Source organism: Coturnix japonica, chromosome 6 (assembly GCF_001577835.2).
Source record: "Coturnix japonica isolate 7356 chromosome 6, Coturnix japonica 2.1, whole genome shotgun sequence".
NCBI classification, from domain to species: domain Eukaryota; kingdom Metazoa; phylum Chordata; class Aves; order Galliformes; family Phasianidae; genus Coturnix; species Coturnix japonica.
Genome location: NC_029521.1, coordinates 16,635,988 through 16,651,007, shown reverse-complemented (window position 1 = coordinate 16,651,007; position 15,020 = coordinate 16,635,988). Strand labels below are relative to the sequence as shown.

The 15,020-nt window shown below is 41.0% G+C and overlaps 1 protein-coding gene across 2 annotated transcripts; it reads right to left on the bottom strand.

Annotated features, from left to right (window-relative positions):
• Positions 1 to 335: 335 nt before the first annotated feature.
• FAS (Fas cell surface death receptor) lies at positions 336 to 14,554 on the bottom strand. 2 transcript variants are annotated; one of them, XM_015866845.2, is made up of 9 exons: positions 14,427 to 14,554; positions 8,286 to 8,454; positions 7,551 to 7,682; positions 4,961 to 5,069; positions 4,459 to 4,523; positions 4,069 to 4,152; positions 3,853 to 3,926; positions 3,382 to 3,406; positions 336 to 2,631 (listed from the first exon to the last, which is right to left on the bottom strand). In XM_015866845.2, the coding sequence occupies exons 1-9, from the start codon at positions 14,454 to 14,456 to the stop codon at positions 2,216 to 2,218; spliced, it is 1,104 nt and encodes a 367-aa protein (XP_015722331.1). In that variant the 5' UTR covers positions 14,457 to 14,554; the 3' UTR covers positions 336 to 2,215. The 2 variants fall into 2 exon arrangements, with proteins under 2 accessions (XP_015722331.1, XP_015722332.1); XM_015866846.2 differs by lacking the exon at positions 4,069 to 4,152.
• Between the last annotated feature and the right edge of the window lie 466 nt (positions 14,555 to 15,020).

Genomic DNA, 15,020 nt, shown 5'->3' with positions numbered 1-15,020 from the left:
GGAATGGTTGACAAAGCTAAAGAAGGTCCTGGGAATAAAAAAATCTAACCTTTCCAGTAAAGGTCTTTTGCTGAAAGATTTTGTGAGACAGCATTAATCTGTGCATGAGCAAGAAGAGCCCCACTGCAGAGCAGCTCAGTGCTACTGATCATTGAATTTAGGAGCCCTCTGGAATCTGTGATGAAAGGAAGGTAAGATTTTGGTTGGTTGTTTTTTGTTTTTATTTGTTCTTCTCTAGGAGAATGATTTCCCTGTTTGTGATTTAGAGGCCTGGATAAAACAAAATTTAAAAACAATATCTATATGTTACATGATAGGAAAGAAAAGTCATGTGCTACATAGAAATATTTTTTTTTAATTCATCATGATGAAATTTTTATTGTATCAGTTCCTTCATAAAAAACATGGTGCTGACTGTTACACAACTGGATTTGGAGACTTCACATTTTGTGCAGATTGCCTTCAAATAGTGATGGCTTTGTTGTGCCACTCTATCCCTCATTTCTGATTCTTTAAAGGTTTGTGGTGTGTTTGTTTTTTTTTAACATGAAAATAGTTTTGCTGTCAGTGCAGAGAATATAGGAAATAACATTCTTCCTTAATACTGAGGGCTCTGACAAAAAAACGCATCTATACATTCAGATAAATATAGGCATTCAAAACTATAGGTGCTTTCCCACACCACATCCTTATCTCTAAATTGGAGGCAAATTAATTTGAAGGGTAAACTATTAGGAGGATGAAGAGTTAGTTGGGTGGTCACAACCAGAGGGTTGTGGTCAGTTGCTCTATGTCTAGGTGGAGGCCTGTCACAAGTGACATCCCCCAGGATTTCATTTTGGGACCAGTGCTCTTTAACGCCTTTATTAATTATGATGGGATTGAGTGCGCCCTCGGCAAGGTTGTTGATGACACCAAGCTGAGTGGTGCTGCTGACACAATAGAAAAGAGGGACCTGAACAGGCTTGAAAAGTAGGTCTGCGTGAGCATAACGAGGTTCAATGAGGACAAGTGCAAGGTGTTGCACTTGCATCAGGGTAGTCTCAGATACTAGTTACAGACTGGGAGAAGAACTCCTTGAGAGCAGACTGGCTGAGGATTTGGGGTTCCTAGTGGATGAAAAATTGGACATGAGCCAATAGTGGATGCTTGCAGCTCATAGGCCAACAGTATTCTGGGCTGCATTAAAAGAAGGGTGGCAGTGGGGAGAGGAAGGTGGTTGTCCCCCTCTTTGCTGAGGGCAAGGATGTGAGGGCCCCATCTGGAGTACTGTATCCAGGCCTGGGGTTCCCATCACAGGAAGAACATGGAGCCATTGGAGTGGATCCAGAAGGAAGATGGTACCTCAGCTGTGGAGATAGTCTGAGGGAGCTGGACTTGTTTCATTTTGAGAAAGGAAGGCTATGGGAAACCCCACTGCAGCCTTTCAGTACTTAAAGGAAGGTCATAAACAGAAGTGAGACTGAGTTTTTACAGAGGCAGATAGTGACAGGACAAGGGGGAACAGTTTTAAACCTGAAGAGAGGAGATTTAGGTTAGATGTTAGGAGGAAATCTTTTACTCAAAGGGTGATGAGGCACTGGAACAAGTGGTCCAAATAAGCTGTGGATGGCCCAATGCCTGGAGGTGCTGCCACAAGGTTCAGTGGGGCCCTGAGCAGCCTGATCTAGGGGTTAGCAGCCTGGCAGGTGATATTTAAATGTCCCCTCCAACCCAGGCCATTCTATGATTAAGATACTTATTTAGAACTAATTAGGTGTATATTATACAAAGTTTATTATTGTGGTGTTGTTGAAGCATTCTTCCTGGTGTATTTCATAAATTTTAACACCAGAGTTTTCATTTTGAAAAATGTAACATCCCATAATTATTAACACTACATTGAGTCAATACTCAAGACTACCACATTTGAGTTAAATCTTTCTGCCAGTGAATGCTTTGTTCTTTTTGTAACAAGTCCTGTAGCTGAAGTCTTCCATTATTGTGTTTAATAAGCCATAAGTCTGTCCTGTTTTGAACAATCAAAATAAACAGCTAAGACTTTCTTTTTTAAGGAAACATACCTCTACAGAAATCCTAACTATTCCTCGCTTGTGTTGTAAGTACTCTGAAAAACTCCCTGAGCTGCCAACAAAATGGCTTTTAGAAGCTTTGCTATTTGTACTATTAATAAAAATACTAATTCAGTCAGAAACAATTTTCATATGGTTCTATGCTATGTCTCTTCCAAACTCTCAGGGTAGGTATTACTTATTTCAGCGTTATCGTGGTAAGATTTTCCAACTTCCTGACTGCACGTATTGCTTTGCTCAGTTTTATCATTGTGAGACTCTCTACTTTCCTGGTGGCTGGAAACAGCTACCTTCAGTTTTTGCTCAATCTTATCAGCTACCGCACGCATTTTTAAATCTCTCAGGCTGCTTATTAGGGTTATGTAGGCTCCTCTTATCCCATGCCTTTGGTACCATTTCTGAAAGAGCTTAATCTTTTGTTCAGATGTGTCATAGCAGTAATCCCGGATAATTTCATCTATGGTAGGTTCCGATAGTTTGTGATGACGAACAAATGCCTTGACTTCATCTAGTGTCATCTCCTTCACAATGTCAGGGACATGGCGGCTCAGGTCATCATCTAGAAGCAGAAAAAGAAATTGTTGCTCTTGTCACTGACATCTGTTTGTTGGCTTTGTGTGCTTTTAATTTTATTTTTTTCTCCTTCTTTCTAATCATCTATATTCAGAGCTGATACTTCTATTCAAACAGACCAAGTTTTGGATATTCATGACTCCGTACGTTTTAAGTGTGATTTTTGCACCTGAAATAGAACCTGTTTCCTCTGCAACCCCTTCATCATCCTAACCCCTACAAAACCTTGTCATGCCTTATTTACCTGTTTTGCTCAGAATGGTGTTGATAAAAAGAGGAAGACAAGTCTTTTGTTATTATATCGTCTTGGTGCTTGTATTGTTCTCCTGCCGAGTACTACCACTGTGTTTTTGCCCATGAACGTAAGGTAGGTTCTGTTTCTGTGATTCCACTCCTAGCTGCAGGGCTACTCAATTATTAGAGTTATCTATGATTCTAGAAATCAAGCTTGCTGCCTCCTAGTGTCTGTACCATATAGAGAATAGAAATTTACCTGTTGTCCATCAGTAGTTGCTTCCTATACAACAGAAACTCCTCCTCAGGTAAAAGCTTAATGGCCCTACTAAATGCCTTAAGCACATTCTGACCTGGCATTTCTATAATAAGTGTTCACAGTTATGCCTGAGTGACAGCTCTACAAAGTGGAAGTCTACACAAAAAAATGCCTTTTCTTTAGTATAGAACTTATGTCTGTATTTTTATTTTACTGCAGTTTGAGAAATTACTTGTCTCTTACCTATGCATATGAGTGTTGAAGTCTCCTGAAAAGAGAAGCAAGCAATAAATGAGTGCAAAAATGTTTGACAAAAGGCCAACATCATATAACAGGATAAACAGATGCCATAACACTACTGAAAATTTCTTTTAGCTTTCTCTATGATTCTCCTGTTTTATGAGATATAGAATCATACTGGACTCCCTTTTTGCTTGAGTAAGTTTGGGGAATCGCCTCACAATTGCTATTGTATAAAAATATACATGGGGTAGGATATTGGCTCAGTGAAGTACTGATCTTGGTCATGTAACTTAGTGCAACAGCAAATTCTGAAGGAATGATATGGAGTTCCCTTTTGCTTCTCCCAAGATTTCTCGCAGTGAAATTTACTTCACTGATGTCATAGAAGAGAGGCACGCACAAAGTAATTAAAATGCAGCAAATTTCCCCATGCCAAGCTGCATTTTATCTGATATAAGCAACAGTACTTACACCAGAACAGTCTTTTCCAGTGACTGCTTCAACTGTGTAACGTTGGGTAATAAAATTCTTCTGTTTTTTCTTGCCTAAAACAATAGAACACAAAACATTTTAATAATCCAGGGCAGTGTATTTCGCTGGACTTCAAGAATATAAAATTACATTTGAGTAAGCAGCTGAATATCTTATTCAGAGTATGGCAGTAACAAGGAACAGGGAATCACTTACGGTAGAATTTTAATCCTAGTGCAACTCCTGATACTATCACAAATATGACAATAATTGCAGTGCCCCAAGGTGGCATTCCTGCTTCTGTTGGAACATTAGAAACATTACATGAAAGTTAAGTAGTGTAATACAGCAACACACTTGAAAATTTTAAGAAGGTTTCTTCAGATTATAGAGACCCTTTTATTGTCTCCAAATAGCAGAAACCAGCACTTGAGCCACCCCATCTCCACTGTGATCAAAAGAGTAGTTGTGCTCCTTAAGTTAGTACAAGACCCAGCAGATACAGCATTAGGAATTGCTATGGGGCACTGTGCAGAAGACAGTACAATTCCAATAGCCTCTCAAAACATTGCAGATGGTAGACCATACTAGGTTTTAAAATGATACCTTGTGTTCTGCACACAGTGTCTGAAGTTGAAGTACATTCCTTTTCAACTAGGCCCTTTTCGCATCTGCAGAAAATAGAAATGATTGTGGAATTTGATTCTCTCTTTACAAATTGCTTAAAAGAGCAAATCACAATCTTCTATTGCTTTCTAACCAGCTAATGGTATCATACACTGGGATGCTGGAATTGGAAAATTAAGAAGTATGAAAACAGTATGGGACAAAGTATGGAAATGACGTAACAGTAGATCACACAAAAGCAACAGGAAAGCTTAAATACTTAGAGGTTTTGAAGAGTAAATACAAAGCTGGTGTATTTATGCTTATCTACATACGTTGGTTAGACTGAGCAAAGCCAGCTGAATAAGATAAGTGCAAAGCAAAACTAGTCTGTTTTCCCTTAGCTTATATATTATCATAGCATCTGTCTTGAAACTGGTTGTAAAAGTGTGATAATGTGATCTTAACAATGTAATATTTAACAATGAAGGCATCCACTTACATGGTACATGACTCACAGTGTTCGCATTGAGGAGAACTGCAATAATGGTTCTTTGCACAGGAGCATTCTGCGTTCTCTGTTGGGGTACAGTTCTTTACAACCACCAAACCTAAAATGAATTGTTGAAGTTCGTTAGTTTGAAAAAGCAGGGCTTTTCTCACAAGCTCTCATCCTCTGACCTGCGTATCTGTAGCACCACCGTGGCTGGTGCTGGCAGCACTTGATAACAACAGCGTAGCTTTCATAGCGAACCTTGCTTTGAGAGTACTGGAAATACCAAAAAGGGGAAAGAGACCTCTGCTGGCCAGGAGCTCAAAAAGCTGATCTCACAGTAAAGGACTCATTTAGCATTGCCATATGTTGTCAGCTTTTTTTCCCCATAGAAAAGCATAAAGCCAGAAGGGACCAAAGGATATCACATAACCCATCTCTTGGTTGTCTGTCTGTCAGACGAGTTTTATCTCTTCTTAATGATTTTCAGTAGTGAGGAATTCTACTCCTCCTATCTAACATGTTCCCTGCATAAGTTTCAAACCAATTTTATTTTCTCCTGGCCTCAATGCGTATGAAGAGGTGATCTCCATCTAAAAAGAAATATTTTTGCATTAAAAAACATTGTAAGTGGATCTATTTACTGTAGAAGCTATTTTCTAGGGTATGAATAGAAGGAATCTTCTGAGTTACCATATTCAGTTCCCTGCTATAACAGAAATCCATGTTATCACTAAAAGTTTATTACTGTGGAACTGATGCTGACTCCATTCGTGAAGATACCAAACATAAATGATCCTAAGAATGATTCTCATGGAACTTAAATGGTAATTTTTCTCCTGCCTACCACTTTCTAACTGACTTCTCTTCAACACTATTTTCCATGAGATAATGTGACCAGTTATCCTTCCACCATATTGGAATTAAAAACTGTCTCCCTGCTTACCAGTCCAGATTTTTGATGTGATGAATGTAGAACTATCCTTCCCTATATCCAGCTATGCCAGATGCCTGGTGAAACTGGCAGGAGATGTGTTTTGTGGATTTAAAAAATATAATAATGAATCTATGACTGTTATTGGATTTTTATGACTTGATGTCCCCCAGCAGTTAAATGCACAAAGGGCTCATTAATAGATATAAAATTGTTGAGGTAGAGATGGACCTTCAAGCATCCTCTCCCACAGCTGCAGAAGCTAGCGGCCTTTGCAGGAATTAGAACACAGAAATTATACAGGTTTGTGTATTTCTTCCCTAAAATAGTATCTCTTGTCTGGTGACTATTGGGTGGAGGGACCACTGGTCTGTCATAGGAGAGCATGCTTTACAGTATTCTGATTTGATCCTGTATGACATGCTGCATATTGAGTGTATAAAAAGCATCACTCTATCAGATGCAGAAATTTCAGATAATATTAATTGCATGAAAGACTACAAAGGAAATCACTGGGAATGCTCCCTTGTCTGCTTCTTACAACACTCATTTTAAAATAGGGGGTTAAGAGGAGAGCAAGCTTTCCTTCACTGATTCTAACCACTCTGTATTGGGTCTTTTTGAGAAGAAAAGCCCATGCTTAAAACTGAATTGATTCTTACATCCTATTTCACATCTCCACAATAACTTCAAAACTACAATCAACATTTTTTTTATTTTTTTTTATTTTTTATTTTTTTTACTTCTTCTTCTTATTATTATTATTTAACATCAACTGATTGTGAAGCACTGGAATAGGCTCCCCAGGGAGGTGGTTGAGTCACCATCCCTGGATGTATTTAAAAACCATTTGGATGTGGTGCTCAGGGACATGATTGAGTGGAGGGTTGTTAGTTATGGTAGCATGGGCAGGTTGTAGTTGGACTTAATGATCTTTAAGGTCCTTTCCAACCTGAGCAATTCTATGATTCTCTGTACTTGGAGGACAGTTAAGGATAAACAAAGGCTTCTGGAAACACACGACCTCTGAGAACTTAGAAGCTATCTGCATCTCAAGGCTGATGAAGGAAATAAGGTACAGAATTCTGTTAGTCTTCTATTTATTTTTTTTTCTTTATTATCAGTGAAGTTACTGAGTGAAGCCATTTGTCATGCTTCCAGCAATTGGGCTACTACATACCAAATAAAATCACCACCTGTAGGGTTCTTTACTATAGCTCAAAAAATAATACAGTGCTTGTAAGATAATCTAATAGGAATATATCATAACCCTAAGTTGAGGTTAGTGCATAAGCGTTAACTGCTGTAAATTGAACCAGAAACAGAGTGCCTCAGGACAGTTGGGTTACCTGCCTTTGTGCAAAGAAAGACACTACAGAGGCAAGTGTGGAAGAGATGGGATGTTACTCTTCAAATGCTTCCTGACTGAGCAAAAACAGGTATAAGGAGAAATAATAGAGCAACATACCTTGTTCCTCTTCCTACTCTGTGCTTAGAAATGAAACCAGAGGATTAGTAAAGGATTAGTTTAAGATTTTGTCATACATTTCTTCATGTCAAACCCGTAAAATGTTTTAATCTATGTGCTACCCATTACTTGGGGATTGCAGAGATCTTCCAATTGAATCCTGTCTCCAAACAGAGTTGAGGTTTCTATAGACATACCAAGTTCTATGTCACATGATCGACATCTCATACATTTGTCCAAAACATTGATATGGTCCATGTACTCCTCTCCAGATTTACATGGTACACATTGTGCTGCAGTTTTTGGGCACTCAACACTTTTGACATGACCTGCAGAGAGACAGAGAAACAAGAAAAACATAATACTGTGGGAATACAAGGTGCTGCATAATACCTTTGGACAAAGGCTATCAGCTTAGAGACCTATGTCGAACTTCTTTTTAATTCCTAATACCTTTGAATTTACAAGTACAGGTAGAATCCATATTCATTATGCATACTTATGTTCTTTTCAGGAAAGCAGTGTACATAAGAGATTATTATCCTCCCCCCTTTCTCCAGTCTAGGACAGAAAGAAAACACACTGAACAAAACTGTACATGCAAAACTGGAAAACCCATGCATATATAGAGTATCTTGTTGGCAAAGCCTCATATTTGTAGGTCTTTAACCTCTCTTAAATCTGTGTAAGTAATGTAGGGTTATTATTATTATTCTCAACAAGCATTTAATGTGTGACCTGTAGTGAAAAGCTACAGGTGCACTGAATCAAGAAATACTTCTGCAGTGTTGATATACTGCAACATAGAAACATGCAGCTAGAATGAAGTGCATCCAGAAGACTATAGCTGAACTATCCCAGAAGATAGCAGTTGTGTGTGTTGTGTTTTCCACTTTAACAACTTTTCAGCACAGTCTTACAACAATACTCACCATGTCCGCATTTCATGCAGCATTGACCATTTAAACTGTACTCCTTCTCCGTACAGTTAATTTCTCTCTTACCAATGTTCCTCTTCCTTGTAATAGATTTATTATGTGCTATGTGTATGGGAACTTCTGTATCATTTTTGCAGCATGTTTCCATAACTAAAAAAACGATCTAGGAGAGAAGAACAGCACATTATATAGGAAATTACCGAGGACTGCAGGTACATGTTACTGCTAGCACAGAGCTATATTAGCACTCTTATTCCATTGCTAAAGATGTTGATGCTCACCCCCTTACTGAAGTTGTTTATTGGGTCAAAAGAGTTAATGGATAATGAGAAGACACATTAGATTTAATGCTATCAACTCTACCATTGCAGGCACTGATTGTTTGAAAAGTAGTACATGAGAACAGACCCATACATTTGAGGTGCAAAAGATAACCTCATATGCCTAATTATGGTGCAAAGCAAAGAAACTCCCATTATTTTCTTCAAGAGCTTTCTGTGCATCACATCACTGTTCCTAAATCTGCCCTTTCTGAGTCTGTGGTAATGTTCTTGCTTACAGAATATCCTTAATTCAGATGGTATATTTCAGGTTTTTGTTACTCTAGTGTTGCTTGCAAACTGAATGTTAATGATTCTCTAAAGAATAATAATAATAATAATAATAATTGTGCTTTAATATCACCCCAAATACCTGATTTCTAAATTGATCTCCTTCTTATTTTGCTTTCCATTTCAATTCCTTTTCCTCTTCCACTGATGATGCTTATACAATCCTAAAGAAATGTAATTCTCCATTCTAATTTACACACTGCTCCATTTCTTTGAATGCATTCTCAAATTAAATTGTATAATGCCTAGATTTTGTTGGTTTTGTCTGCTAGAGGATGTTATTTAGTGGCTAATTCATGCATTCCTCATGGTTTTGTGTGAAACTGCTTCAGTGCTGTTACTTTAGTTAGATGCAAAAAACTGTATGAAATTACTGTAGAAGGGAGTTGGATTTTGGACTGGCTTCTTATGTGTTATCTGTAGCTAATGGACTGAAGTAATCAATACAGTGACTGTCTGGAGACATCTACAAGTAGCCACTTCAACTGATCCACTAGGCTATTGGGAGAACCTTTTCTTCCTATCAGCTCCTAGATGGAATTTAGGAATGTTTGCACCCGGAGGAGGGGTTTCAGCAGGCAAAAAACTGAATGCTCGAGCCGGGTGCATGGCTTTTCTTGTTCAGCACTCTGGCTTTGTTTGGTGCCTAAGCTCTCAGAACATGCTTCTCAGAAATTGCATGCAAAGGTGTTCATATAGTAAGCTTTCACAGAAACTCTCTAACTGATATGCCAAATGTTATTTGTTTTCCTTTCACCTGGGAGCTCAGTCTAACAGCTGGGATAGAAAGTCCAGTCAGAAGGCAGTTACCAAAAAGCAGGTTTCTCTCCCTGCAGTGCAGTGGCAGTTTTCTATCAGGTGGTGGTGATGCGTGCTGCTCCACATGCTGCTGCCTCTGGGGGCCAGGCCTCTAGGGCAGCCCTGCAGGGGTTACCATCACCGTCATCAGCCTGGTTTGGCTATCCATGGATGAAGGCAGAGCCCCTTGTCTCTACTCCTCTGCCTCGTGTGGAGTTGGGCTGAGGGAACTGGTGGGTGCACCATTTGTTGAGCTGGACCAAAAGCGTCCATTTGTGGAAGGCTATGAAATGGGGGAGGGAGTCAGGATCTGGAAGACCTGGCAGCTCTGAGGCAGTCAGCTCCAGGAAACTCAATGGCATCATGATTTCAGCCCCCATCTGTGCATGTGGAGGACAGATGCGAGCAGTGCTTGCAGCATGAGGAAGACAAGGGGAAGTGGCTGGTTGTTCTCTCCTTTCTGGTGGAGATACTGTGACTCAGCAGTGATGAGCAGCACAGCACCAGCCCTGAGTGTGCAGCCAATTCCTGGATGCACCCACTTGTATCTGAGCACTCTCTGCCCCACCATAGCACCAAGCCAGCTCCTTCCTCTTCATCTGCTCTCACCTGTTTCCTGACCATGCACCGTGCCTGCTGGAGAGCAGCTGCCATCCTGCTTTTGGCACCCAAGTCTCCCACTTTAGAGCTGTGAAGCAGTACTTGTGGTTTTGAGGGAATAAGAGGATGACCCCAAGCCACAGTAATAGAGAGTGAGGATTACCACAGCCCTACTGCATCCCTAACACATCTGTAAACCTCTTTTAGGCAAGGCAGAGGAACTGAATGATACTGGCAAAGAACAGGATGTGCACCATGAAAGAAAATGTGCATAGAATCACATAGGAAATGGGAAAAAATGAAAGAAGGAAACTTCTTTATAGATGACTACTGTCAGTAAAATTTAGTAGAGTTGCTTTTAGGGTTTACTAAACCACTGCAATTGCAGTGCATACATGGACACTCTTCCATTAAGCAAAACTCTAGTCTGCATTTTTATATAGACAATCTGAGCTGATAGAGTGAAGAGAAATAGAAATGTGCCTTTTTTTGATGGAAGCCCTCCACTGTCACTTGCAGATGTGAACTTCCTGGTATGCTTACAAGAAGTGGGGATCACTTCTCAGAAACTGACTTTAAGCAGCACCCAACACCTACATAGCTTCTGCTTGCAGGGGCTCCATGCAGAGCCTTCCTGCATAAGGAATAATGAGAAAAGTCTGAGAATTTTAGCTTTCAAAGTAACATTTTGATTTTAAAAACTTTTTTTTTTTTTTCCTCCTGGTTTTTTACCCTCTTAAAATCATTTCACTTGCTCTATAAGTTTTGGACTGTTATCTAGCATTCAGAACACAGCTTAATTCCTATCCTCACTGCTGCTGAGCAGTGAGTGCTGCTAGCAGAAAGGAAGCATTTTAGGGGGTTTCAGAGAGGCAGGGGTGGGGTGATAGGTGTTTTTTTATGATGTGTATGTTCAAATGGAGGCTGTTTGCTTTCAGTCTAAAATGACTCACAAATGCTTCTCATCCTAAACTAAAAAACAGTTTCCATATCTAAAGATTGACTGAAATGAGCAGTCAACAGTTTTAGTAGCAGGCAGGAATATCTAATCTTAACAGGTTCCGTAGGAATTATTGCAGGGGCCTATATTTTTTGGTTTTGTTCTTTCTGCATCGCATAGGAATTTGAGACCTTTATCTTCTCCCTCTTCTCTTTTCCTTCCTCCAAAAGGCTTTCAGCAACCAGAATGAGAGGCAGAAAATCTGTCTCAATCTGTGTTCCCAAGACAGTGACAAGAGTTACAGTTCCCTTGAAAACTCGTGGTTTTGTAACTCTCAGTCCTCAGACTCTTCCTGTATCCGAATGTTCTTCACAATGGGTCAACTTCCTTGACTGGAAACCTTTCAGCAGACACACCTTGCGAGGCTGTAAAATGACTTTGGAAGTGCATGAATCCATTATTTGCATGCAGGCCTCTTTAAAGCTTTATGATATTTCATCCTCTATGCAAAAAAATTGTCACTGCTTCTTTCTGTTATAATACTGTTGACCTTTATTAAGCCACTTTTCCCCTTCCTAAGCCATAGATGCCTATAGATGAGAGAGCTGATGCTTTCAGAAGTTGGTGACTATTTTCCTTCCACACTTGTTACATGGGGTAATGTGTGTGAGGTCATCAGGGGCTTTCTAAGTGTTAAAAAAAAAGACAGGAGGGGGAGGGAAGATTCTAGGATTTCTTTCTTTCTTTTTTTTTTTTTTTTCCTAAGAAAAACCTTAGCTCCTTTTTTCTTTTTTGTCTTTTTAACTTGCTTCTGTTATTTCTTTGACTTTCTAGCATTTGCTCCATTTTAGTACAGTTTTCCATGTAAGAAGTCTTGCTTTTGCAAACCCTTTTGAGATGGCTGCTTCAGAGTAAGGAATGATATACTTCTTGTTACAAGTATTCTCTGCTTCAGTTCTTTCAGTACAACGAAAATTACTGCTTCCAGTATTTCCAGTATCATAGTATCATTTTTTCACCATCTCTTTTTTTTTTTTTTTTTTTTCCTCACTAATGCATAAGTTTGTAGTTAGCACCAAAGTGGGCACTAAAGGTAGTATTTCATCATGTTCTAAATTCTTTTAAGAGGAGGACTAAGAAGGCAGTTTTATTTTCTGAGGCTTAGCAATGGGAGTTGCTATTTCCCCACAAATTGAAGCATCCCAACCTCCTGAAATCTTAAGTGAGATCCACACGTTCAGCGCCTGTGATGGCAACAACCCTCAGTTACTGTTGCATCTTAAAATAACTATCCAAATTCAATCCATTACTATTTCATGTCTCAGTTGTCTCACACACCAATCACAGCGCAACGTATTTGGGGCCAGGGATAATACTGTTGTTAGTTTTCCTTTTCTAGGAGCACTACTGACTTTAAGTGAGTTGGAGGGTGTTACGAGCTCCCATCTCACTTCGATGATACTGTGGCTAAGAGGTGGACAGGGTAGAAATTTAGGATTTTTTTCCCTTTTCCTCCAAAGCTGAAGTGCTTATATTTTTCAGTTGAGTCCTGTGCCATTCCATGACTTTATGGCTGCTTATATGCATACATTTAAATATTTGTATTGGTCCTGTGTAAAGCAAGAAAGAGTGGTCAGCACAGCCATGTGGTACTGTTTTCAAAGGCAAATCTCCTAACCTCCCAGAAGACTGCCTGCTTTGTAAATAATTGTAACAAATCATTACAAAATATTTAGATAACATTTTGCAAGCTGGCCTCTTCCTTTACAGTGTGTCTCTGAACAATATGTGGTTTTGTGGATTGTTTTACAGGGTGAAGTTAGATGCTTTCTAGCTTTGTGAGTCATTGCTATTTTGCACGAATATCCTTTCAACTGCTTTTACTTTAGCACAACAGGGGGTTGCTTGCAAAATTGAGGTTTAATTCAGCAGACTCCTTTCACGTTCTGGTTTAATCAAGTTGGTAGGTCAAATATTGTCAGACTTACTGAATTATAAGTAGTGGAAACATGTGCTAATAAATATATATATATTTATCTTTTTAAATAGAATGCATGTAGGAGTGCTGTTTGGAAACAGTTGGAAAGTAAGAATAGGAATGATCTTCCTACTCTGGAAGTGGTGTGGTAAGGGAATGTATTTGCTTAATCTTAATTTATGTTCTGAATAGCTGTAAGACACTGATAGCTAGGCCGATATTTCTGCCGCTTGTTTGCTGCATGTTCACCAAGAGATAATACACGTTTCTGTCAGCGGCTTCTCGTATTTACCGATGGTTTGTGCAAAGGTGTGGGTAGAAACTTACGAATCACACTATAAACCCCCCTAAGTTGTTTACTACCTGTTTTATAAATCATATCTGCAAAGTTTCTAACTTAACACCTGCCAAACCCAAGGCAACTTATATTCAGCGGGAGCACAACCACAGTATGAATAGATTGTGTGTGTGAATCCCAGCACGTTCCAAGGGGTGAGGGCCAGGCTGGGGCAGTGACGTATGCCATGTCCGCAGGGGTAGGCAGGTGTAGCTCTGCCGTGGCGCAGGGCTGGATGTCCCACGCTGGGCACAGCTGCAGCCAGCACCCAGCTCTCTCCGGCCCTCGGGTTTAACGCCCCTGTGCCACAGGCTGCCCGCGCTGCACCTTGTGGCAAAATGAATGTGAAGGTACTTTCATCGGTGGTAATAAACGTAGGCGGCTGACCCATGCCCTGAGGATACCAAGACGCATACTCTGCACGGGGCAATGAATCACCCAAGAAAGAAACGCCCTGCCCCGCTTTTCAGTAAGTGCCGCAGCGCCCAGGGTGCTACGTTCAGCGTCTCCAGCTTTTCCGGGCTCACCGCTATTGACGGTCCGCAGCTCCTCCGCCGCAGCCGTTCCCTCCGCTCTGCCATCCCGGCCAGGCCCGACGTTCCACCGCACCGCGACGGCACGAGCTCCGCAGCCCCGCTGCGCGCATTAGCCCCACCGACACCCGTCCCCTCCTTCCCACCGCTGTTCCTCAGCACCTGCCGCCCTGCGCGGTGACTATAGCATAGCGACGAGTCTGAACTTGAATCAATCACATGAGTTCCCGAAAGAAATAAAACAACTTTGTTTTTTGGCGGCCGAGCAGCGCTTTCGGCGCCGCTACCGCAGCAACCCGCGTCCCGTCCTGGCACCCCGCTGCCCGGCGGCCACTTACGAGGAGTAGGTGGAAGAGTCCCCGAGCCATATCCCCGCGCAGCGCCGTCTCTCACCCGCCTGCAAAGCGAAACCCGCCCGGCTTCTGACTGAGCCCGGCTCCTCCCATGTTAGTAAACATCACTCCAGCCCGCCCAGTCCCGGCCCCTCCGGGTCGTCCTACGCCGCGCGAGTGTGATGGTTCTGATGGTTCTGATGGTTCTGATTGCCGCAGCCCAACGCCAGCCCAGGGTAGAGGCTGTGCTGTGCTCTTGCTGTGTGGTATTTGTTCGAGTAGTGTGGGGCAGGGAGTGATTCTTATCCTGAATCCTTAGAAGAGCGGCAGGCGTTTGGACCACGTTAAGTGCATTGTGCTTTCTTGTGCTATCTCGTTGGAAGGATTGCTCTGACTTTAAAACTATTTTCAGCGTCCTTCTGTTTTTCCTACAGACTTTCAGTGGTTCAAAGTTCCCATGTAACAGCATTCTCCTCAGCAGTGTTAGGATTAACGTGACAGTAACAGTTACCAACGCATCTTCTGATCTTTGAGATGATACCGCTACCTTCGGAAGGCTGTAATTGAGCTGGTGTTCTCATTTTAAGCTCCCTTTTTCAG